The sequence below is a fragment of the Neophocaena asiaeorientalis genome, unplaced genomic scaffold (assembly GCF_003031525.2).
Source record: "Neophocaena asiaeorientalis asiaeorientalis breed wild unplaced genomic scaffold, Neophocaena_asiaeorientalis_V1.1 scaffold59, whole genome shotgun sequence".
Taxonomy (NCBI): Eukaryota; Metazoa; Chordata; class Mammalia; order Artiodactyla; family Phocoenidae; genus Neophocaena; species Neophocaena asiaeorientalis.
Genome location: NW_020174268.1, coordinates 16,994,738 through 17,021,173, shown reverse-complemented (window position 1 = coordinate 17,021,173; position 26,436 = coordinate 16,994,738). Strand labels below are relative to the sequence as shown.

General features: G+C 38.0%; 1 protein-coding gene across 2 annotated transcripts in view; it reads right to left on the bottom strand.

The window, feature by feature from the left end:
• Nucleotides 1-25,579, bottom strand: part of KATNAL1 (katanin catalytic subunit A1 like 1) — a 75,468-nt gene extending 49,889 nt beyond the window's left edge. Inside the window, exons 1-3 of one of the 2 annotated variants that reach the window (XR_003004602.1) lie at nucleotides 24,946-25,004; nucleotides 15,510-15,682; nucleotides 13,533-13,693 (exon numbers count right to left, since the gene is read on the bottom strand). Coding sequence is in view for 1 of the 2 variants with exons in the window: in XM_024755615.1 (XP_024611383.1) it covers nucleotides 13,533-13,693; nucleotides 15,510-15,671 (323 nt within the window). In the remaining variant the exon portion in view is untranslated. Of the gene's footprint in view, nucleotides 1-13,532; nucleotides 13,694-15,509; nucleotides 15,683-24,945; nucleotides 25,005-25,493 lie in introns of those variants that run through there. The other variant, XM_024755615.1, reaches the window with a different exon arrangement.
• Between the last annotated feature and the right edge of the window lie 857 nt (nucleotides 25,580-26,436).

The following is a 26,436-nucleotide window of genomic DNA, read 5'->3' as shown; positions in this document are numbered from 1 at the left end:
GATCCGGAGTTAGCATTAGATTTAGAATCCTAAACCCTGGGTGCCTTCCTACTCCCAGGTCCACCAATTACTGATTATATGAGCGTACCACGTAACATCTACAAGCCTCATATTCTTCCTCTGTAAATGGGGATGACTAATACTTAACAGAATTTTTAAAATCTATTTTTCACTGAGGTATACCATATATTCAGTAAAATGTACATATATTAGGTATATAACTCAATAAATTTTGGTACTGTATAACCACTAGTAGAACAAAGAGCATTTCCCAATACCCCAGAAAGTTTTTTTCATGGCCCCTGTTAGTAAATATCAGCTGGTAAAGGTAACCACTATTTTGACCTTACCATCATAGATTAGGTTTGCCTGTTCTAGTTTCATAAACTAGATTCCTATAGTACCTACTCTTTCAACATTACCTGTGAAATTCGTCCATGTTCCTGTATATAGCCGTTTATCTTTCTTCACTGCTGTGGAGTATTCTATTGTATAAATATACAACTTATCAATTCTATGAATGGACACCTGAGCTGTTTTCTGTTTATTATTAAAGCCTCGATGAATATGGGAATTATCCTCATGGTAAACAGAAGCATTCATTTCTTTGGGATCTGTACCCAGGAGCAGAATAGCTGCATCATAAAGTGTATGTAAGATTAGCTTTAGTAAATATAGCCAACGGTATTCCAGAGTAGTGATGCCATTCTACACTCCCAACGGCCATGTACGAGAGTGCCAGCTGTCCCACCCTAGTCATTCTGGGGGTGGGGTGGGGTGTAATGGTGTCTCATTGTGGTTCTACCTTGCCTTTCTTGAATGGCTACAGATGTTAAACACCTTTTCAACAAGATGCTTATTAGCCATGTGAATATCTTCTTTTGTATAGTATCTGTTCCAGTCTTTAGTCCATTTTTTTTCAACTGGGTTGCCTGACTTTTTCTTATTGATTTATTGATCGTTGTTCTTTATATATTCTATACAAATCCTTTGTCATACATATGCTTTGCAAACATCTTCTACCAGTATATGGCTTTCCTTTTTTTTTTTACTTTCTACCAGTATATGGCTTGTCTTAATGGTGTATCTTTTGATGAAAGGAAGTTCATAATTTTAGAATTCTGACTTACTGATCTTTTATCTTTAATGCTTTATTGTCCAGTTTAATAAATCTTTGCTATCCCAAGAAGATGATAATATCCCTTCCATGTTTTCTTCTGGAAGTTTTATTTTATTACCTTTTTACATTTTAGGTGGTGATCTATTTCAAATTAGTTTTTCTATATGATGTGAGGTAAGGGGTTAAGATTTTCCTCACCACATGGACATTCAATTAACCCAGAAGCATTTACTGACAAGACCCACCTTTCCCTACTGAAGTGCAGTGGTGCCTCTTCATAAATCACGTGACTCCATAGAACTTAACCTTTAATAAGTTCCAGTTCTAAAAAGAACTTTAGAAATTTTAGTTATTTGCTATCAGAAAATTATAAACAAATATTTTAGTATGATATATTCCAGAGTCAGTTCAAAATATTAATTTTTCAACAAATATCTGAACTTTTGATGAATGCAAGATACTACACTACGTAATAGAAAAGGCTTTTTTGTATACTGGATTAAGTCTTCCCTCACTATCTAACAAGCAAATCAATCACACTCAGAAACACATGGAGTACTATAAGCCATGCTGATACGAGTCGTTTTATATCCTCAAAGGTACTTTTTGTGCAAAAAAATCTCTTCAAAGGTTTACTTTGATTTTTTAAATATTCAATTTATTAAAGTTAAAACTGCAATAATTCAGTTAGTCCTTAAAGCTTTTAGATTCACTTACAAATCTTTTTTTATGTACAAGAGTAGCAGATTTTAGAAGTCACTTTTAAGAGGTTTTTGAATAATGCTTGATGCCATTTACAAACCTGGCTAATTAAATGCCACTAAAATTTTTAACATACGTTTATAAATGTAATATATTTTATTTCCTTCTTAGTTCTTCAATTGTCTTACTTAACAAAACATAACTTACATATAAATACTTTCATAAACTTAGCAAGTTAAACTTATAAATGAGGTAAGCCTAATTTCTCCTAAATGTTCCCCAAAAGTACTTAACATAAATTTTCATGTAAAATCACAGATCTAAATTATTCCATAATACACTTAAAATTGGAATTGCATGCTTATCACCCTCATTAGCCATATTGTCTTAAATTACAAGTACATAAAAATAATAAATAAATATGTACATATCCCTTAACAAAAAGTACTACTATTACAGTTTTGAGTCTCTTAGACATTTCTACTCTTAATTCTAAATGTCACTGGAGTTGAAAGATGCTTACCCACTACAGAAGACAATTATCCAAGTTAACCAAGGTAATATTTAGCCAAAAATTTCAGCTGGTATGAGATCTGGAGCTGCAGACATACTTCTCACACCAAATATTATACAGTCCCATTTAATATCACGGGGGCTGCCCTCTTAGCATTTTGATGTTACCCACAACTAGGTATTTCAGCAAGAACAGGGGCGAGATTCTTGTCAGAGACTCTGATGGGACATACTGATCCTTACTTAAAGTTGCTAAGCCAGTCATTTTATCACTTCTAAGGTAGGGGAAGGGGACGATAACATTACTAATTATTTCGTCTAATGGTAGGATGCCACTACTCCCAGGCAGGTTGATTATTTAATTTTACCTTGCTCTTCTTTGGATCTAAAGATAGGCCCTTGCCTTATCCATTTAACTCTAAAGAGCTTTGAACTTGAAAAACTTAAAATATTTAATTTCTCTTATGTCTAACTCTAAAGACCTTAAAACTAGATGGACAATGGCACTCTTTCAGAGTATAGGGACTACACAACTTTTACAGATTATATTAAAACACTATCAGTTGAACTTTAAATATCTCATAGTTCTTTGTCTAGTTTATAGTCAAGTTCTGAAAATATTCTACTGATTTTCAAAACACTGGAATACAAAAAAATATGATATAGTCTATGCATTCAAGAAGCTTATAGTTTAGCTAAAAATATATACATATTTTATGTATTATATTGGACATCCCTTTCTATCCACATATAAATCCTGCAACTAAAGCCTTGCTGAAGACGAGTTCCCAACTAAACCATAAATAAAAGTCCTCAAAAACAACAAACTGGAGGATAAGACCCTCAAGAACTTATGATAAATATATAGATACAGTTTATCTCTAATGAACTGAATTTTCTATCTTTCAGTTTTCTTTTCTGTAACATTAAAAAAAAATTCTGGATAAAATGTAACAAATATCCTGTTTATATATAGGTGATCTTACCAGAAGATAAGAGAAATACCTAACAGTCAAAAAATAAATAAAATACAGCTGACGGCATGGCAGTCCTTGAGGGTTTCCAGGTCTCAGCCACCTAAGGGCTTGAGATTTAATGAGCACAAAGTGAGGCCTGCGACAAGGCCTGAGGCCTACAAATGTCAAAGCTGAACTGAGACTGGCAAGTGAAGCCAGGACTCTCAAAGGGCAGACTTTAAACACGCACATGGAAGAAACAAGTACGTCTGTCCATCTGAGCCTATGTTCTATATGTGTGGAGTAAGGTACAAGTCTCCCCTAGAAACAGTAACCAGGGCCTGCACTCGTGTGACTTGGGATTTAGTTTTATACTCCCTTAAGTGAAGAAATTTACCTAAAAGTGGTCCAGGCAGGTGACATCCTGAAGGCACCCAGCTGAACCCAACACAGACCCTCTGAGGAGTGATATCCCCCTAAACAAGCCACATATTAGAATGCTTCAAACCTTGAAGGGACACTCTCAACTTTACCACAAACAAGAGCCATCAGAAATAACCAAAAAGACAAGGTTCCAAATAACTTCTGATAATAGAACTATCAGTTATGAACTATAAAAATGAATGTTTAAAATGGTTAAAAGCATGAAAAAGAATTTGAAACAAAAGAAACACAAGTCTTAAGTAGTGTTAAATAAAAATAAATCCATATTCAGATAACCTGTAGTGAAACTATGTAACATCAAGGCAAAAAATAAAATCATAAAAACAATGAGAAAAGAGAAGTTATCTACAAACGACAATTAGACTGCTCGTGCAAACCAGAAGGCACAATCCTCCTATCACTAGTGTCATCTGCAAAGCAGAGAGAGAGTGGGGCTGGATATAAGGAGCTGAAGTGAATACAGAACGAGCAGAGGGACAGCACTAGGGAACCAGAAGAGGAGGAGATAAGAGAAGAAGGGGCCACAGTTAGGGAAAAAAAAAGAGGAAGGAAAAAAGAATAGTACAGTGTAACAGAAGCCAAAAGAAGAAAGATGGTAAATACTATCAACTGTTACAAAAGTTAAACACCTTAACTCCTGAGAATTTGGCATATTCCATTTTAAATTAGGAAGCTGTCTTCAAGAAGTCAGTCCCATACTGCAGTGAATAGAGATCCAGGATTTCTACTCATTAAGGAAAGAGAAGCAGTGAATGGCAACACAGGGAAAGTACGCATCACAGCAGTTTGCCAGAGGAAAGAAGAAGGGAGAAAACAGTGGTAAAGTGCAGCAAGGCAAATATTTCTTTCAAGAAAAACAAAACTGATGCGTTATGATTTCATTCTGACTTACCACTATCTTGTTCCCATTCCTTAGTTTATCTCTAATGAATTAAAATTTCTATCTTTCAGTTGTCTTTTCTGTAACATAAAAAAAAAAAAAAAACGATAGAAATACCAAGTTTTTAGGCACTCATTGTAATAAATACCTAGGATTCCAAAATAAGATTTCAAATGAATGACTACTGAGTTCTGCAAAATAAGACAAATGCTTCCTAGAAAACTTACATAAAAGAAATAAAATAGCCAAATGGAAAGGACGTCCCGTCTTGGGACACTTTAGGTGAGAATTTAAACCCTGGAAAACACCTGCACCCCACCCTCACTCTCAGATGATCTTGCTTGCTTTTCTTCCCTCATCGAAATAATCAGGAGAGAACCTCCACAAGCGCTCACCTCCACATCTGCCCACTTCTCTGCGTCCACAGCCTTTATAACTAACTGCCTTCCCTCCAGCTCCTCTGAATCAGCTATCCTGCACCCGCCCCACCTGTACACTGGATTCTGCCTCCTCTTGTCTACTCAGGGACATTGCTCCAGTAGCGCCTCTTTCTCCCAGGCATCGTCAATCTTCCCCTTTCTGCTGCAGCATTCTTAGCAGCATACAAAAGTCTCGGAAACAACAACAAATTTTGATTCCACTTCCCCAACTACCACTCAATTCCTATGCTCCCCTTTTCAACAAGACTCACTGAAAGAACTGCACGCATTCATTGTTTTCAATTCCTCTCTTCCCATTCTCTGAACCCACTCCATTATTCTCCACCATTCCACCAAAACCACTCATCATGGTCACCGGTGAGCTCCATGTTGCTAAATCCAATCCAATTCTCAATCCTTATCTTACTTAACCTACATGCAACATTTGGTAAAGTTGCTTAGAATCTTTAAGCTTCAATTTCTTCTAAAAAAAATAGGGATGATATTAATAGTACTTATTTTAGAGGGTGGTTGTGAAGACCAAGAAGAAAACCATGTAGAGAGTTTATTAGCATAGTACCTGGTTCACAGTTAAAAACTCCTCACTAAACAGAACACTGCTACCTAATTCTTCCCAGAGTCTAAATATAGAGTCCATCCCACACTCCAGAAACAGAATTCTGGAAGAGAATATGACTCCAGAGTGTTTAGAAATGAATATAATCTCAACCTGCCAATCGTACTCAGCAATAACCTACTCCACCATGTGAAGAATGACCTTAAAATTTCTTTCTTAAAATTCCATACTTGCTGACGATTCCTAAGTAACTACTACTAATCCCAACCTCTCTTAAACTCTGGTTCTCACTTCCAATTCCTATTCAACAGCTTCATCTAGATGTTTAATTACCTGCTCCAATTCTCTCATTCTCTTATATCATTAATCACCAAATCCAGTCCATTCTACCTCAGTAATGGCTCTCACACCCATTTTACAAGACTGTAAGCTCAGGAAGGCAGGGACTGTATCTGCTTCTGCATCCCACCGTATCCCCACCATAGTACTGGCACCCAGCATAGTACTTGGTATACAATAGGTGCCAGCATCCTAGGTTAAGCTTTCCACAATGTCTGGATTATTTTTCTGATGGTTTCTGGAGGCCAAGGTCTGTGCTGGGGTTTTTTTTTTATTACCTTTATACTTTCCACAGGGCCAAAAATAAAGTTGAGTATATGATGAATGCTCATAAAATATACGTTGGATAGAGCAATAATAGTGTTTTTCTTCCTAAGACTTTAAAACAATTTTACAAAACAATCTCATCATGATGTACATTTTACAGAGGTGAAAAGTGAGGCGCAGAGAAGTGAAATTAACTTGGAGGACCACTCAATTAGTGGTGGAACTGATACAAAAGCTTGCTCTCCTACCTCCCAATCCCAGGAAAATTTCCCAGAGCCTGGGTGAGATACCAGTAAGGATGAGACGGCAGTTTACTGTCTATCGGTACTTGACCTTGGCCTTAACTGATCTTTTCCCCGTGCAAACTGGGATTTAATATGCGAGCAGTTACTTAATCTATTAGGGTACCCAAAGAAAACATAAAGCAACAATTTTAATACCAAGTCAACAAGAATTTCTTCTTTGCTGAAATGCTACAGAATAGCACAAATTTGATAAAAAATCAATCATCCTATCTATCTGCATACAGGAACACTCTATGGCATTTCCCTTGGTTCCAGATGAAATAACGTTAGAGAGCCTAGCAGAGTTCTCTTTTTCAAACCTGTATGGGATAAGCCAAATGACTGTTTTCAGGCCTGTGTATCCTGTTGCTACTGCCATATCTCCCAAAAGATGTAACTTTAAAAGACCTAACACATTTATTTTTCAAGTTGAATAAAGAATACTTTATTGAATATAATCTATGTCAAATACTGTTCCAATACAGAAAATCTTAGTTTCATGGCCTCAGGTCTCACCAGCAGAGATCATTTTTAAATGGCCTCATTAAAGAGAATGTGCTTAATAAATTTACATGGAAAATATTATAAAATAATTTAATTAATACAAGATACCTTTTAACTTAGGACACTAAGAATGATCTGGAGGCTTCATCTCTTTGGAGTTTAATTCTCATATTGCCAGAACCTCCCATTATAATCCTACTTTTGTAGCTCAATTTCCTCATACTTAAGGCAATAAATCTAATTCACTTTAAAAGGTTGTTCTGATTTATCCAAGCAGCTGCTGGTAAACAGGATCATGATTAAACCCAGAGGACACGTGACATATAAGGTATAACTTTGAACAATGTGGAAAACCACCACGGAAAACCACCAGTGGTAATGGACATTACCTCACCGTACTGTAACAGGGAGAGAGGAGAAGTTTTGTGTTAAAGTCCATGAGGTGAAAAGGCAGACCCACAAGCAGGGCTATCAAACTAGTGGCTAACGATAAACCCAACAGATGCATCCCGGAAACATTTTGTACAAAACAAGGTAAATTATACTTTCCGACTGGCCTACACTACAATTTCTGTGTGGTATTCTCAAAGAGAAATTTTTAAAATTACATTATTTATTTCATCAAGCATTTTCAGCTTCTTTATTCTCCTACCACCTCTAGTAAGAATTTAATCAAGTGGTTAACAGAACTATATATTATCTATTAGGATATATAGATAAATATCAAAATAGACCCATAGATACCACCAAGTATGTGTAGCAAAGTAACATGGCAGAGTGGATATAAATAAGACTCCTGAAGTTGAGGAGATCTGGGTTCAAATCCTGGCTCTGCCACTTTCTTGTTCAGATGACTTTGGGAAAATAACAAACTTTGTAAGCTTCAATTTCCTCAGCTTCATACGATTCATATGAATGAATCGTAGGATTCAAAGTGACAGCTTCATACGATTTATTCATAACAATAGATCAGCAATAGTAATATGGGTACACGATACAAGTAGCTACTTCAGAGGATCACTGTAGGTTTAAATAAGATAGTGCTTATAAAACATAAATTGACCGATAACTAGTTATCATGCTCTTCCTAAAAATGACTGCCCACGGGCTTCCCTGGTGGAGCAGTGGTTGAGAGTCCGCTTGCCGATGCAGGGGACACAGGTTCGTGACCCGGTCCGGGAGGATCCCACATGCCGCGGAGAGGCTGGGCCCGTGAGCCATGGCCGTTGAGCCTGCGCGTCCGGAGCCTGTGCTCCGCAATGGAAGAGGCCACAACAGTAAGAGGCCTGCGTACTGGTTAAAAAAAAAAAAAAAAAAAAAAGACTGCCCACTTCATGAGACTTGGACATTGAAAAAACCATATTCTCTCTGCCAGAGTTATTCAAAATGTTTCAGAAAACTAAGGATTTATATAGAATGTACAGGAAGGAAAAAGAATTCCTTGAGGAATTTTACAAATGAGGCTATGTCATTTTAAAAATTCTGTTAGTCTCTTACTATTTATCTGAAAGAATGCTGTAGTCTTTTATTTCAGAGTTGATGATTCACTTTACTTATTACATGCCAGTTACTGTCCTAAACATTAAATTTTCTTAATTAATTCCATGAGGTAGACATCCCCATTTGACAGACAGTGAAGCTAATGTTTAGAGGTTAAATAACTTGCACAAGGTCATAAAGCAAAGAGGTGTCAGAAGTAGAATTCAAACTCAGATCTCGTGGGCTCCAGTCAATTGTCTTCCCATTACACCAAGAATACCTAAGGACTATATCCACTTTTCACTATCTCTAGGTGGAAATTTTATTACTTTTGTTTTATACGACCTGTAGAAGAAACAAAATTTTAAAGGGAAAAAATTATACAATTTTAACCTCCCATAACTTTTAACCCTAAACTTACAATCTTAATATTTGCTTATTCTATCAGCTCATGCACACATTCTGTGCTACAAACGTGCGTAAAGTTGACTTCATTAACATCTGCCTTACGTAGGTATCACTATGATGTTATTACTTGGTGAAGGATCTGTGGATTTGCTTATGTAAAGATTTTATTCGTAAAGTTTAGAACTGCTAATCCCATGATACTACTCAAGGTATTAAACAGAATTCCTTCACTAGTAGAACCCTGTGGAGTTGCTGGGTCTTTTTCCATTGTTGTTGATGATATATGTGGAAATGGGAATCTTTTTTCCCCAAGCAATATACAGTCTTAGATTTGCTTTTATTAAGGATTTCTGATCCACAGAGAAAAAAAAAATACACACAATGGTTACACACAAGGGAAACTTTTTAAAAATTTAGTATGGAGGAAGGAGGTTTGGAGAAACATATTCTGGTCCATTCATCTTCCACTTTCATTGAGAATAACGATTAAAACAAGTATAAAAATAAGTCAGATCTGTGCTATGGGCAGTTACAGGAGGCCAAAGAAAAAGAAATAATTGCGCTGGTGTTTCTCTAATGAGAAGAAGTTTTCAGGAAAGTGTTCATCAATGGGAAAATGCCAGCCACACTTTCTATTCACTCTGAGCCACAGATATTAGATATTAGAGTTATTATCTGTGGCCACTACCTTCTGAAATACATCATGGTGCTCTAGCAATTATGAACAGGTACTTCCTATACTGAAAATTATTCCCAGGACCAGATGGCTTCACTGGCGAATTCTACCAAACATTTAAAAAAGAATTAATGCCAATCCTTCTTAAACTCTTCCAAAAAACTGAGGAAGAGGGAACACTTCCAAACTCATTTTATGAAGCCAGCATTACTCTGATACCAAAGCCAAATAAGGACACGATGAGAAAAGAAAACTATAGACCAATATTCTCAATGAATATGGAGGCAAAAATTCTCAACAGAATATTAGCAAACCAAATTCAATATTAGCAAACCAAATTCAAATACAACATGACCAAGTGGGATTTATCCTTGGGATGCCAGGGTGGTTCAACACATACAAATCAATAAATATGATACACCACATCAACAGAATAAAAGATAAAAATCATACTATCATCTCGATAGATGAAGAAAAGCATTTGACAAAATACGACACCCTTTCATGATAAAAACCCTCAACAAATTGAAGGAACATACCTCAGCATGATAAAGGCCATATACGACAACAGCTAACATTATACTCAACAATGAAAAATTGAACGTTTCTCTTCTTGAACAGCAACAAGATAAGAATGCCCACACTCTCATCACTCTTATTCAGCATAATACTGGAAGTCCTAGCTAGAGTAATTAGGCAAAACAAAGAAATAAAAGGCATCCAAATTGGAAAGGAATAAGCAAAATTGTCTTTATTTGCAAATGGTATGATCTTAAATATAGAAAACCCTGAAGACTCAACCAAAAAACCATTTGAAACTAGTCAATGAATTCACTAAAGTTGCAGGATGTAAGCTCAACATACAAAAATCAGTTGTGTCTCTATACATTTATGGATCAGAAGATTAATATTGTTAAAATATCCATACTACGCAAAGCCATCTACAGATTCAACACAATCCATGTCAAACTTCCAACGGCATTTTTCACGGCACTAGAAAGAAGAATCCTAAAATTTGTATGGAAACACAAAAGACCAAAAATAGCCAAAGCAATCATGAGAAAGAAGAACAAAGCCAGAGGCATCACACTTCCTGATTTCAAACTACACTACTGATACAAAACTATAGTAATTAAAACAGTATAAAAACAGACACATAGACCAGTGGAACAGAATAGAGAGCTCAGAAATAAACCCCTGTCACATAATAGTGACAAGGGAGCCAAGAACACTCAATGGGGGAGAGGATAATCTCTTCAACAAATCCTGTTGAGAAAACTGGATAACCACAGCGGAAAAAATGAACTTGAACCCTTGTCTTACACCACTCACAAAAATGAACTCAAAATGGATTTAAAAGACTTAAAACATAAGGCCCGATACTGCAAAACCCTAGAAGAAAACACAGGAAGGAAGCTCCTTGATATTGGTCTTGGTAATGATCTTTTTAGATGACACCAAAAGCACAAGCAACAAAAGCAAAAATCAACAAAGGGGACTACATCAAACTGAAAAGCTCCTGTATGGCAAAAGAAGCAATAAAAATAAATAAATAAAAAGGCAACCTACCAAATGGGAGAAAATATTTGCAAACCATAAATCAGATAGGGGGTTAATATCCAAAATGTTAAGTAAATATATATAAAGAACTCATACAAGTCAATAACAACAACAACAACCCAATTAGAAAATGGGGAGAGGAACTAAACAGACAGTTTTCCAGAGAAGACATCCAAATGACCAACATGTACATGGAACTATGCTAAACATTACTAATCATCAGGGAAACGCAAATCAAAACAACAATGAGACATTACCTCGCATCTGTTGGAATGAATATTAACAAGAAGACAAGGGATAAGGGTTGGCAAGGATGTGGAAAGAAGGGAATCCTTGTGCACTGTTGGTGGGAATGCAAATTGGTTCAGCCACTATGGAAAAGAGTATTAAGTTCCTCAAAAAATTAAAAATAGAACTACCAGACGATCCAACAATTCCACTCCCGGGTATATAACCGAAAGAAATAAAAACAGGATACTGAAGAGATATATGCATTCCCACATTGACTGCAGCTTTATTTACAATAACCAAGATATGAAAACACTAACAGATGAAAGGATAAAGATGATGTGGTACACATATACTACAATGGAATACTATTCAGCCATGACAAAGAAGGAAACCCTGCCATTTGCAACAACATGGATAAACCCTGAAGGCATTATGCTAAGTGAGTTAAGTCATACAAAGAAGGACTAATGCATGTTACTTATATGTGGAATCTGAAAAAGCCAAACTTGTAAAAACAGCGAGTTGAAGGGTAGTTACCAGGTGCTGGGAGATGGGGGCGGGGGCAGGGAGTTGGGAAGATGGTGTTTAACGGTACAAACTTGCAACCAGTAGTTAAATAAGTCCTAGAAATCTAATGCACAGCACAGCGATTAAACACTACAATACTGCATCACATACTTCAGAGTTGCTAAGACACTATATCTTAATTCCCACCAGAAAAAGAAATGATAACTATGTAACGTGATAGAGGTGTTAGCTAAGGCTACTGTGATAATCCTATCACAATATATAAACATATCAAATCAACAGACTGTACACCTTAAACTTACACAATGCTATGTCAATTATATCTAAATAAAAACAGTGTCAGCTTTTAGCTTTAAACAAGAAATGTATTTCTAAATTAATGACTTTCAGGAAAAAACAAGGTATTTATTATACATACATAAAATTTTCAAGTCTGATCCATCAAAATGCCATTATATTTACTTTGGAACTTCCTATGACTCTTGAAACAGTGCTCTTTGAGGGCTAACAGTCACCTTAATCCAAAACACCTGAGGGTGGCTACATCTGAGGAAAGCACTATATTACTGTAGACCTTAGAAAAGAATCATCATCTAGTGTTTTTATAATGGGAATCATAAAATTATCTCTAACTCAGTGGAAAAAAATCCTGAAGGAATAAATTAACTACATTTCACAGTTCTTTAAATGCTTTTAGGAAATTTTAAGAGATCAACAAGCTAAATACATGATCACAGCTACTAACCAAAGGGATATTTATTTTCTATGATGCAACACTCTGGCCACAATATACAACCTCACAAAAAAGGGGACTGCAGTGGAAGTTTGCTATTTGCTATTTGTTTTGAGTAAATAAAACCATGGTCCTTGCCCTTGCAAAACTCCTAGTCCTGTCAAGAGACAAAGAAACACAACATAACTAGGATGAACACTGTTATGCGAGGGAAACCAGAAAAGGCTGCAGAGAAGACAAGCAGTTTAGCTGAGACTCGAAGAATGAATATGAGTTGCTTAGATGGGGATTGTGGTTATTCCTTGAGGAAGAACAGACTATGCAAGACAGCAAAGAAGAAGAAGAGAGAGGTTTAACACAGATGATGCACAGACAGAGCATCAAGGAGATAAACTTCAAGCCTTATTGACACACTAGGGAATTTGCCCTTTAGGGCAAATTTAGGGAAAGGTTAGGGAACATTTAGGGAAAGGTTAGGTTCCTTCAACACTAAGGTTCAGGAAACTGGCTGTATGCCCAACCGGATGAACCCAATTTGTCCACCATTTCATCTAAAGTTGTTAGTCTTTTAAAGCAAAAAAGCCCTGATGCTGACATTATGAAATCTAAAAGAACCTGCTTAACTGATAAATGTATCAGTTAAACTAAAATTTAGGACTAGCAATAGATTGCTATTGTTTTGATTACAGTAGTAAAACATTCCAAAAGCAAGACAGATGACAAATGATATACTTCTGTTCTTTATCAAATACAAACCCTGTAAACATACGTGTGAAAATTATAAATAGGTATTAAATTTACATGCCCCCCAAAACAGTTTTTCATACTTTGTTCAAATAAAGCGTTACTCTCTTCACTCTGAATATCAATTAACTATAGAAGTACCTAAAGAGAATGTAAAGTCCCAGTTACCTGTGTTCTGCAGGCACAGGGGGCGGCCAAACAGCAGGGTCTCTAAATGGTTCATCTTGACAGGACACAGGGAAATCTGGGGGCTTGTCGATTTTAAAACTTTCCAAAGTGCTGACAATACTTTTAACTTGTTCATATTCTTCCAATAATTCCTGCCGAACCTTAAAAAAATAGCCTTTATGCTATAAAATATTTATATAAATTGCAAATAACAAATTGCTATAGAATTCTAGTTTTCTTAATGTTGTTCAAAGTATGCAAAATGGGTAATTAAAACATAGTTTAAAAAAACAACTATTTAACGTTACATAGGAGGCCAGGAATTGGTTTGAAGACATACATGTAATATATATCTTTTCTTAGTGCAAGTCGTTATATATCTTTCATGAAGAAATTCTTTCTACCAAAGAATGTGATGACCATTAAGACAATTTAAAACAAGCAACTAAGTTAGTAAGAAGTTAACCATTCCCATAAATCTATAATGTTATGCTAAATACTTTTAATATATTTGTAAATAGCTTCCTCAAAAATTGTCAGCCAAAATGCTGATAGGAAATCAGCATTTCCTATCCCCAATATCACAAAATACGAAATGCCTGTCATGAGCATCTGAAAGTCTGAAGTTGTGTAATATTGATACTAAGAATTACCCATTTCCAATTTAAATTCTGCCTCACCAAGGTCTGAATTCTTTTCGCCTTGTTTAAAATCTTTCAAGTCCTGGCTAAAGTTTATTTTGAGCTCAAAGGCAAGATTTTTCCCATATTTAAAAACCTTCACTGAGGACCAACTATGTGGAAATTCTCATGTTTTCAAACTTTGAGCCCAAACTAATTTTCAAAGACAAGGAGGTAATAGATTGAAAACTACATTTATAAATTAATTTTAACAATTTTAATTTTCTTAACCAGAAAGCACACTTTCCTATAAAGCAGAGCGTAAGAAACTTTCCCTTAACTTTATCTCAAATAATATATAGAAAGGAACATAGAAGGGAGTCACAGAACCAAAGAAAAATCTAAATTCAACTAATATATGCAATTATAGGCTACACTTAGAGAAATGAAACTTCAGAACCTAATAGAAAGAAACATAGTAGAAGTACCAGAACAGAAATGGTCACTATTTAACACAATTAAGAACAGGTCAAAAATATTTCCATGCTAGATTAATAAACAACTCTTGCCTGGGGCTAGGATGTAGGATAGAACACAACTAAAAATTTCAACTTGAGTTAAAGCGAGTGTATTGTTTTCACTCAACATAATTTGGTTAACACTTAAGTTGGAAAATAAGCCAAATTTACCCTGAAAACTTAGTAAACCATCAATTTCTGACCAGTGGAAAACTTAAAAGAAACACTTGAAAGGCATTAGCACATAAATGAAACTTCAAAGAAATGCCTGACTTTGTACTTTTAATTTTAAAAGGATTTTAAGTTTTAAGAGTAAGTGGGGAAATTCTAATTTAAGTTTTTATTAATTGTAATATTATATAACCAAGTTGTATAGTCAAGAGACACAGCAAATATATTAGTGTTTTTTATTAGATTACTGACTCCTTTGTATTTATAAGCAGTCTTTCAAAAGAGGAGGAAATCTTCTTAAAGGAAAAGTTTTATGAAATGAGTCAAAATTAGATGTAAAATGAAAGGGGAAAGGGCAAGTAGAAATACCTTATTTCAAAAATTTGTGATCACACACAATTAGTCAACTGATCAGGGAAAAGAATTAAAAGTAGATTCAATTTGAATTAAATATCTTCAAAATATGTCTCATAAAATATATTATCAAAAGTATATAAAATATTAACTGGGAAAGACAGAAAACTATTCAGAGTACATTTTAAATATATTTCAGTATTCAGACAAATAAGAGCTATTTACAAAAATCTCAAACTAATTTTCTAACTCTTATCTTTCAAGTATAACAGACCCGCTGCCCTCATTCACTGAATACTTGAACGTGACCTTACCTGCTGCCATTTGCCTTTGACAGCTGGGTCTCTGACTGACTGGCAATGTCTCTGAATCTGCTGTATCACCCCCTGGTAATATACCATTGATGAGTCATAATTTCCAAGAAGTGCATATTCTCTTCCTTTCTTTGCATTGTCACAAATCTCAGCCAAATTCATCTTTCAGAGACCTAAACATAAAATATGACTTTTTATTAAGTTTTCAGTACTGACTTTAAAGCATTTCTTATTATGATTTAAAAGATCTGCTTAAAACTACTTTGAAAGTCAAAATGGTTCTCTCACTCTTTGAGGTTATCTGAATGCATCTTATAATACTGAACAAAATTCCCAATTTTGGAAATACAAAGGAGATCACAAAAGAACACACAAAGAGATAATAAGGAGACAAATTACACAGCTCTGAACTATCGATTTATGTTTCAGGTACATAAATTAGACACTAGTTCTCCTTGCTCATTTATAATTACTACACGCAGATGAACTTGCTTTATTTTAGTCCACCTATTCTTGACAATGTAAAAATAAATATATGAATGTCTCACATTTTCCAATGACATCAACAATTAAAACTGCAGAAACTATTTCTCACTAAAACTATTTGGCCCCAAGAACAAAAAGTTAAGGAACTTTTTGACTTAAGGAACACATTTTAAAAGAACAGCCTATAGTTGTCCATGCATCGTTTGTATACATTTAATTGTTCCATACAATTTAAATCTAAGCAAAAACCTGTGAATTAAACTACCTGAGCTCTTTTTGCTCCTCATGTTGTAATCTTCTATGACCTTGTCATTTGTAGCTTTTTGTCTGTGCAAATAACTATCATTAATCTTTCCCCTTCTATAAGATGCTAGGAAAAAATATCATCTGAACCTCTGGTTTCCACCAAAGCCCTCCAGCCCAATAATTCTGGCTTTTCTTCCAGGCTTCTCTAAAGTCTCCCAAGATCATCCAAGGCTTCTAAGCAAAGCTGCTTTCCACCGAAAACTACAAAGAGTAGGAAGTCCAGAGATACAGGAGAATGACATCTTGGGAAAGAGTCCAAATTGACCTACTCTTATTTCCTGGAACAGTAAACCAATGAATACACTTGGTAGAGAAAAATCAAAATATTTCTCCATGCCTTCCTGAGGGAATTAAATTTTGATGTGGGTAGCTTGGCCCTTCCTCTCTACTTCTTATCTATTCTTAAGGGGCTCAAAAACTCTTCCTCAAAATTAACTGTCTCTAGTTCTAGTCATTTCAGCTGACTCCAGTACATTTCTGAGAATAAAATTGTTTCCTTGATGTGTTTTGGCATATTATTTGCCCCTTCTCCAGGCATAGGCTCCTTGAAGGCAGCATCTATGTTACTTGAGAATCACACTGCAGCAAATAGTACACGACTGTTACACAGTAAGAAATGTCAACATTCAGTAGATCTACCCACAGAAAATAGGACAACCACGGAAAGCCTCCTCTTCAAATTAGAACAATTCTTCAAATTAGTCACTGTGAGACAAAAGCATTAATTCTGCTAATATGTACAGGTACACAAATATGCAGACTGGAAATACCTCGATGGAAAGCAGGGGTCAGCAAACTTTTTCTGTAAAGGGCCAGAGAGTAAATATTTTTAGCTTTGAGGGGCAATGGGCAAAATCGAAGATATTATGTAAGTACTTACATAATGAGACAAAAATGTCCACAATTTTTATCGACAAAATTCAAAATATTACAGTAGTAATAGTTGAGTACAACTTTTTGCAAAACAGGTCTACTAATAAGAATGGAACTCTTTTGTGGGGGGATATTTCATGTAGTTCAGATTCAAAGTTACTGTTCCCTATCATCAAAATCACTTGCAAATGTTCGTATGTTAATGCTGTTCTTTAATAATACTTATGCATTTCATGTTTAAAAGTGTCTTTTTACCCAGATAGGTACTGTCACATAATGATATCAAATCACAAGCATATGATTTCATCCAGCATATTCACTGTTTGGAAAGCATTTAAAGATTTTATTCTTCTCTTGATAACGTCTTTTAGCATGTCATTACATTGCATGTTAATCACTTCCAATTGAAGGGTAAGTGGAAGTATCTCAATTACACAGTTAAATGGATTTCATAATATGGAAATTTCCTTTGCACTTGCATCAAAGTAGTTTGAGCTCAAAAAAATATACTGAAAATCTGGGTGGGAATGGAGATCTCACTTCTTTGCTTTAAGCTTTGACAGCAAGGAAAGCTATATAAAATAGCTTGGTATTACTTGTGATTCAAACATTAGTTGGCATCGAAATAACTTTTAGTTTTGCATATAAGCACTGTTTGGTCCTGTAATTTTCAGTTGATTCATAAAGAAACATTATTAAGTCTGCAGCCAAACTGATTTCCAAAGCCATTCAGTGTTCAGTAATAGTGGGTGAGAGCAGTTCCTCTCATTCAGAAAAATTTCAAATCAGCCCTTAGCTCAAACGATTACAATAGAACTTTACCACTACAAGCCACCAAACTGCTGTGTGGCAGGGGCAAGTCTATTTCTGACAAAGATTCATGGAACTGACAATGGCTAAGTCCTCAAGAGCAACACTCGAGTCTTAAGGCACTAATGCTTCCTTACTGCATGATAGATTCAAATATTCTCTGCAAAACACCTGCTGATAAAAAAAAAAACAGTGAAGGGCTTCCCTGGTGGCACAGTGGTTAAGAATCCGCCTGCCAATGCAGGAGACATGGGTTCGAGCCCTGGTCCGGGAAGATCCCACATGGCACAGAGCAACTAAGCCTGTGTACCACAACTACTGAGCCTGTGCTCTAGACCCCACGAGCCACAACTACTGAGCCAGCGTGCTGCAACTACTGAAGCCTATGCACCTACAGCCCATGCTCCGCAACAAAAGAAGCCACCGCAATGAGAAGCCCATGCGCCACAACGAAGAGGAGCCCCCGCTCACAGCAACTAGAGAAAGCCCGTGTGCAGCAACGAAGACCCAACACAGCCAAAAATAAATAAAATAAAAAATAAACAAATTTTTAAAAAACAGTGAAGAGCCAACAACTTTAACCATGCTACATTTTCACAGCTTTGTAAATTTGTTCACCTAAGCCTTTTCCTGTTCTACACATATTTTTTGCCACCCCAAGTTTCAACACATCTTAACAGATTCCACTTCAGGTTGTACAGAATTCGTGTTTTCTCAACTTTTTATAAGTAGTCCTGTCTGTAGCTATTCCACAAATACTATTCATAAAATGTAATTTTTCAGTAACTTCAAACTCAGCACTGACTTCTCAAATAAACACTTAAGCTGTTTTGGTAACATCTGTCAATTCATCAAGAGCCAAGGAAAACCAATCAAAATCATTTGCCTTGTTTTATTTAATTGATTATTGATGTCCTCAATAGCAACTGTTCTCACCAGAAGGGTAACAGTCATAAGCAAGTTTATTTTCTCCAGACACATTTCTCTGGCTGCTACAATCAAACAAGATTTACTTAAATTACCATTGGTAAATGACTTCCTTGTTTGGCCAACAAATGAGACACTCAGAAACTTACTCTGGGTGCAGCCTGATTTTCGTTTTTTAATTTTGTGAAGAAATTCTGCTTAAAAAGATATTCCTTTTTAAGTTTTCTAACCACTGCTTTCCTATGAATTGGGAATACCATGACGAGTGATTACTCTGGTAATGTCAGTGTAAATTGTATGTCTTTAGCACAGCTATGGTGTCATTGCATAATAATCAAAATGCTTTGTCATTTAGTTCGATATTCTACACTCCACACTGTGCTTTAAAAGTATAAATATGTCAAGTCCATTTTTCTCATCTTTTCTTGTTTTGACATGACGGGAATCCGCTGACAATAAATGAAGTAAAATGTCACAGAACAGTAATACGCAGGGCACGTGAAACACTGTGCTTATAGCGCACACCAAGGAGCAGTGCAAAGCAACGAGAACATCACAAAGTCTCTACTGCAACTACTGAACTCTGCACAAAAGGAGCCATAAACAATATGTAAACAAATGAGTGTGGTTGTGTTCCAATAAAAATTTATTTACAGACACTGATATCTGAATTTCATTTATTTTCACGTCACAGAACACTATTCTTCTTTTGACTTCTTTAACCATTAAAAAAAACGAAAATAACATTCTTAGTTCATGGGCCATACAAAAATAAGGAGCAGACTGAATTTGGCCCCCAGACTATAGTTTGCCAACTCCTGCTTTCAGCTTGTCTTAAGACTCTAGGAAACTAAACACATATTAACCCAAAAGAAGTAGAAGGAAGAACATAATAAGGTTAAGAGCAAAAATCAGTAAAATAGAACAGAAAAAAAAAAAAAGAAATTTCTATGTAGCCAAAAGCTGGTTCTTTGGAAAGATCATTAAAAATGATTAAACCTCTAGTATTACTGACCAAGAAAGGGAGAGAGAAAATACAAATTAACAAAATCAGAAATGATGGAGGGGTTATCACTACAAACTTTAGAGCTATTAAAAGGCAAAAGAGGGCTTAATGAAATGGACAAGTTCTATGAAAGTCACAACATACCAAAGCTATTTCTCAAGAAGAAACAGAGTAATTAATCTGAATAGTCCTCTGTCAATCAATGAAATTCAATTTGCAATTTAAAATCTTTCCACCAAAAAAACCCCCCAAAAAAACAAACAAAAAAACTCCCAAAACACTCCAAATCCAAAAGGTTTCACAAGTGAATCCTCTCAAGTACTCAGGGAAAAAATAAACCAATTCCAAACAAACTCTCTCAGAAAAAGGAAGAGGTGGAAAAACCGCCAACTCATACTTTAAGGCCAGCTTTACCCTGATACCAAAACCAGACATTATAAGAAAAGAAATTTACCTACCGGTATCCCTCAGGAACACAGATACAAAAATATTTAACACATTATGACCAAGTGGGGTTTATACCAAAAATTCAAGGTGGTTTCTATTAAAAAACCAATCAGTATAATTTTTTTTTTTTTTTTTTTTGCGGTACTTGGGCCTCTCACTGTTGTGGCCTCTCCTGTTGCGCAGCACAGGCTCCGGACACGCAGGCTCAGCGGCCATGGCTCACGGGCCCAGCCGCTCTGCGGCATGCGGGATCTTCCCAGACCGGGGCAAGAACCCGCGTCCCCTGCATCGGCAGGCAGACTCTCAACCACCGCGCCACCAGGGAAGCCCGATGAATCTTTTTATATAGATCAAATTATCATTTTGTAACGTAACTACTACCTGATCTACCTGCTTAATGTGGTCAAGTAAAGTCACAGAACATGGCCTTTTGTCAAAGAGAACTGAGAATCCTGTCATGTTGTTGGTAAGGAAGGGGGAGAAGGGGGAGAGAAAGGCCTTCGGTTACGGAGCACTTCAGGTTTACCTCCGTTAAACTGTCTAATCTTCCCAAAAATCTTATAGATAGCATTAACATCTTTTTTGAGTGGGGCGCAGGTCTGGAAACATGCGCATGATCACATGGAAAATAAGCTGTAGTTCCAGAAGTGGACAACAGATCTATCTGACACCTCCCACTGCACCACACTCAGGAAATGATCCTTGGAGAAATGTTCTCTGTAAAAGAATATCACTGTGTATGTTGAGAAAATAAAGTATTGATCCAAAAGATCTGTAAGGGCCTTTCTAGTTTTAGTGTGATATTTATACAAATAGCAATTATCAGTTTAAATGAATAAATCTAAAGTCACTGAGCAATGGTCCAATCATAAGTTCTTGGCCTGAATTCTCTTCAGGAACACATTAGGATATTGGTTTCCTCACTATTTTAAGCTTCCCCTAAGTAAACCAATCAAATTTTAAGGAAAAAAAAAAATTGCACCGCCTGGTGTTTTGCTGTCATCTAATCAATGAAACAATTCTTACTTGTCCTAGCTCAGGTTCCATAGTGGCTATTTCTAATCTCCACTATTCTCCTTTCCTAACCCCAATCTCATCTCTCATCAATTGACGTTTACTTCTGTCCACCTCTTAGGGGCCATAAGCTTTGAACTCTCACCTTTTACCACCCAACCTATAAATACCTGTATCTATTCCCATCTTTTCCTTTTTCAGAGCTTCTCCCCTCCTATCAACACTAGCATGCTGCCTAGTAACACAGCTAGAACTTATGAAACGTACCAAATTCATTCTAGCCGAATTCTTCCACCCTGCTCATCCCATCCTTTCCTACTTTCTCAGGGATCTCAATCAGCTCTCTGCTCGCTCTTCGTCGCCTACATTGTCACACATTTCCTCTTTGTTGGCTCTTTCCTTAATAGCTTGTCATCAATCTTTAAAAAAAAAAACCTATAAACCTCTTTTAGTTTGCCTCAACTCTTTCTTCACAGTCAAGCTTCTTTAAAAAGAAGTGTGACTGGAAATTTTATGTTAAGGAAGTACTGTTGAATTTTTTAAGTAGGCAATACTACAGTTCTATTTTTTTTTTAAAGAATCCTTAACTTTCAAAGATACATAATGAAATAATTACAGATAAAAAGATATGATATCTGAGTCTAGCTTTAAAATAATCCATGGGACTTCCCTGGTGGTGCAGTGGTTAAGAATCCGCCTGCCAATGCAAGGGACACCGTTCGATCCCTGGTCCAGGAAGATCCCACATGCCGCGGAGCAACTAAGCCTGCGCGCCACAACTACTGAGCCCGCGAGCCACAACTACTGAAGCCCGCGCGCCTACAGCCCGTGCTCCGCAACAAGAGAAGCCACCACAATGAGAAGCCCACGCACCACAACGAAGAGGAGCCCCTGCTCACTGCAACTAGAGAAAGCCCACACGCAGCAACGAACACCCAATGCAGCCAAAAATAAAAATTAATTTAAGAAGAAATAAATAAAATTATCCAACTGTGGGCAGAGATTATAGACGAAACAAAATTGGTCATGTGTTCATTCTCCAAGCTAGGTGATGGCTACATGGGGCTCATTATTCTGTTTTCTTTTGTATATGTATTAATACGGAAACTCTTTGCAAGTAGCCTATGCCCAGATTCCTCTTCTTCATTTTTGCAAAGTTTAGAAATGATGTGCAGTCACCAAATCCATTGGACACATTTCAAACTTTGCCTTACCCTCTCCGAGGCACCTGGACCACTCCCTCCCTGCTTCCTACTTTCCTCTCCTTTGTCATTTGTTATGATGCTTTCTGCAGTTCTTCTCCTTGCTCTCTGCCTCCTGACCTCTCAGCCTCATCTGTGGGCTCCCACTTCCTTTCAAACACACCCCCCTCTCTCCAGAAACTCAACCCCTCTGTAAATGCTGCTGTTTCTCAAGAGATCCACATCCAAACCTCTTCTTTCTTCATAGCTACACATTCCTCCTATGTGAGCTGGTCCATTCTCTCCTGTAACTACTTATCTACACGTAAACCTCTACCCCTGAGCTCTGTCCGGAACTCTGGATACAAATGCCTCCTTCCCTGAATATCAAGGAACCTTGAACAAATACTCAAAAGTAAACCGATTTATCTTTATCTTTTGCCCCTGATAAAAACCTGTTCCTCCTCGTCTCAATCAGTGGTTTCAATATCCCATCAGTGATCCTAGCCAGAAAACTAAGAATCATTTGTCTTAGGATTCCAAATCTTTCTAGCCCCCAACATCCAAACTCTTATCAAGTCATATGAATTTTACCTCTTAAATACTCCTGCAATCCATCTCTTCCCATAACTCCGACTGCTTACTTTAGGCTCTTTTCCTTACTGGACTTTTTTTTTTTTCCCCCTAAAACTGGTTTTCCTATCACCTCTCTCCTGGATCCATTCTCCACACTGGAGCCGGAGGTCTTTCTAAAATCCAAACCCAATAAATGGCACTACTCCATCAGAAATTCTTCAACAGTCACCCCATGTTGAGGAAAAAATTCTAAACACTTTGTCATGGTACCAAGTACTTCGAGACCTGGTCTCTCCCACTACGTTGCAAGTATTCTGGGATTTAGTCATCGGAATGACCTAGGGTTCCGCAAACACAAAGCACTCCAATTTTTCCTTTGCTTTTGTAATGCCATTTGCCTAGAATGACTCTCCTCAGCCTCTCTCCAGTAAAAGCTTAAGCAACTTTCCTAACACAAGTCAAATGTCACATCATTCTGGAGGCTTCTCCGAATCTCCCTAGACAGAGTCAGGATCTTTCTTCCAAAGGGTGTGGAGAACGGCATGAGTGGTTGAGATCATGACTGAGATGAGCTAGACCCACTTGGGTTGAAATCCCAGGTTCACATCTTATCAGCTATGCCTTTGGGCAAGGTCTCTAAGGCTGTTTCCTCATCTCTTGATAACAGCAGTGGGGTTGCATGCAAAATACGCCAGAGTACCTCCCACAGAGTAAGTATTCAATACACGTCACTGTGATATTACCACGTATTCCCACTGGAGGCTCACAGCAACTTGCACCTCTCTCCCACCCTACTGTGATGACACGAATGTGCGCCCACGCAGGACACAGACTATATTCTATCATCTCTTACTTCCCACCACCTGGCATCTATTGCCTGGCACATAACACGTCCTTAACAAATCTTGAATGAATAAATATTTCAAATCCTTATACTGTATACCGTAAGGTCTTGATTTTTTTCTAGGGGTCTTACTAAACCTACTTTTTATCTCCTCCTATGAAACTGCTACTTTAAGTATAGTTTACAGAGGCCCACTTCATTTAATGGAAATAAAAGGAATTTTATAGTGGCCTTATGTTGTTTTCTTGTTTTAAAACATACACACACAGAATAAGCCCACAATACATCAATAATTTCCCAACATACCACTGTAAAATGCCAAATTTCTAGGATGGTATTCTACCTATCGAAAAATGTTAAAGGGTAGACAAGGCAGGTTTTCTGAATCTGTGTCAGCTTCCTTACCGCCAGGGCCTGAGCAAACTTCAGGCGCTAAGGTGTATTCCAGAGCATTAAAAGAAAGAAAGAAAGAAAGAACACGGCGCTTTTCATTCTGAAAAATGGTCCCGAGAAATTCTGAAAAATGTTATAAAAAATAATTATTACTACCCACTGCTAAAAAAAAATGAAATAAAAAGACAAGTCTGTATTTCAAAAACATTAGTGATTTAAGTTGAACTGAGGTTTCAAATAGAATCAAAATATGTGTCGGCAGTGTTCAGGCTAGTAGGCAGGGGTGGATCTTGACCCTCAATAAATAAAATGCAAAACGCAAAACGGTAAAAATGTCAGATACTACCATATAACAGCATGGTATCTTTTCTCTACTTCTACACTTAACCTTTAAACATTAATGCCCTTTGAGTAATTATTAATCAATGGGTTTAATTAATGCAAACACCTCCTAACTACTTCAGAACAAATCTGATCAAATACCTAGAAATAAAGGAGGGAATCAGGGAAAAGGAGAAACGCCTGTTAAAATATAGTTTTTCGGGTCTCCCATCAAACGTGTGCCATACATACGGTTCTGCACCGAGAGGCAGCAACCTGAGGGGGAGAGGCGCCGAAGGCCTGAGGCCCTGCAGCCTGGGCGGCCGCTCCTCCCAGAGACTACGCGGGGCGGTGGCCGGGCCGGGGTGGGGCCAGTTCTGCAACCGGGGCGGGCCAAATGGCGGGGCGGAAAGCCCGAGTCTCACCTCCACTTCCCCTTCCCAGCGCTCAGAACCCAATTCCGCGACCACCCCAGAACCCCCCTCAACACAAAGAGAAAGATTGTCTCTCCCCGCTCGGCTCAAAGTTTATCGGTCTTTCCCAGCTGTCGGGGACGCCGGGCTTTGTAGTTCTCCCGTCCAGGCCGCCCCGCCAAGGCCGCGAGCCCAAGGAGCCGCTGAACTACAATCCCCATCATGCCATGCGCGCCCGCGGCTCTCCCCGTCCCGCACGGCACGCACTGCCTCCCCCGCCGCGCACAGCCCCCGCCGCTCCCGCGGCGGGAGCAGGGGTGGGGCTGTCAAACCGGATACCCCACCACCGGCTCTGTAGCTGGCGCCCGTCTCCTTCCGACTTATTACCTAGGTGCCGCAGGTCGACCGACCGTTTTGCTGCGGTCCAGGTGGGGTTGGGGTGGGGCATAGGCCGCCGTCGCCGCGGAGTCCGTTAGTTCGCGACGTGCGTGTAGAGGCGGCGGCGGCGTACGGTTGCCATGGCAGCCGTGGGCCTGTAGGGCGTGGGGCTCGAAGTCAGCTCTGGGGAGGAGCCTGGGAACCCACCCAGGTGCCGGGGCAGGGAGGCACTAGGGTGCGCCTAGGAGCGGAGGGAGACGGTGGCATTGAGGGAGACGCGTGACGAATTGACCTCCGGTGCTGCCGATGAGCCCTGCGCGGCAGCGTCCAATCCCCGTGGCAGGACGCGTGTCCATTCTCTCGGCGAGCGCGTCGAGCCTGCTCTATTCTGAGACGATGCCTGTGGCGTCAGAGGAAGGAGCGGCGCCAGGCTCTTTAAAGGTCGCTGGTCCAGCCCTTCCCTCGCCGCCTATCCTGGCATCCCCGCAGGCCCTGCCTCGAGGCATGTTTGGAACCTGAGTCACCTCTTTTGAGTTTCTGCACCAGTAAAACCGAATTTGCAACCTCTCACACCTCCTTTCTGCCATTTTCTGTGTAGGATAGAAACGAATCATTTAGTAAAGTGTAATGCATGCGGCCTTTAGGATTATTCGGGAGGCTTGAGAATTTGTAAATGGCATTGATTTCACTTGAACATTGATCTATAATATTTCTTAAATAATCGTATGTGGGCTGGCCATGACCCGTCTCAGAGATGCCCTGAGTCTAAAACCCACTTCTTCGTTCACGCCCTGCCGCTACACTGGGTGGCTGAAAACCAGGGGCAACTTAATTGGTCTGATGCTCAACGTTTTAATCTGCAAAATGGAGGTAAGAGCCATTTCACAGTGCTCGTGAGAAATAAAAGCACTGATGCTGGTGAAGCATTCTAAAACAAAGCCTGGCATTCAAC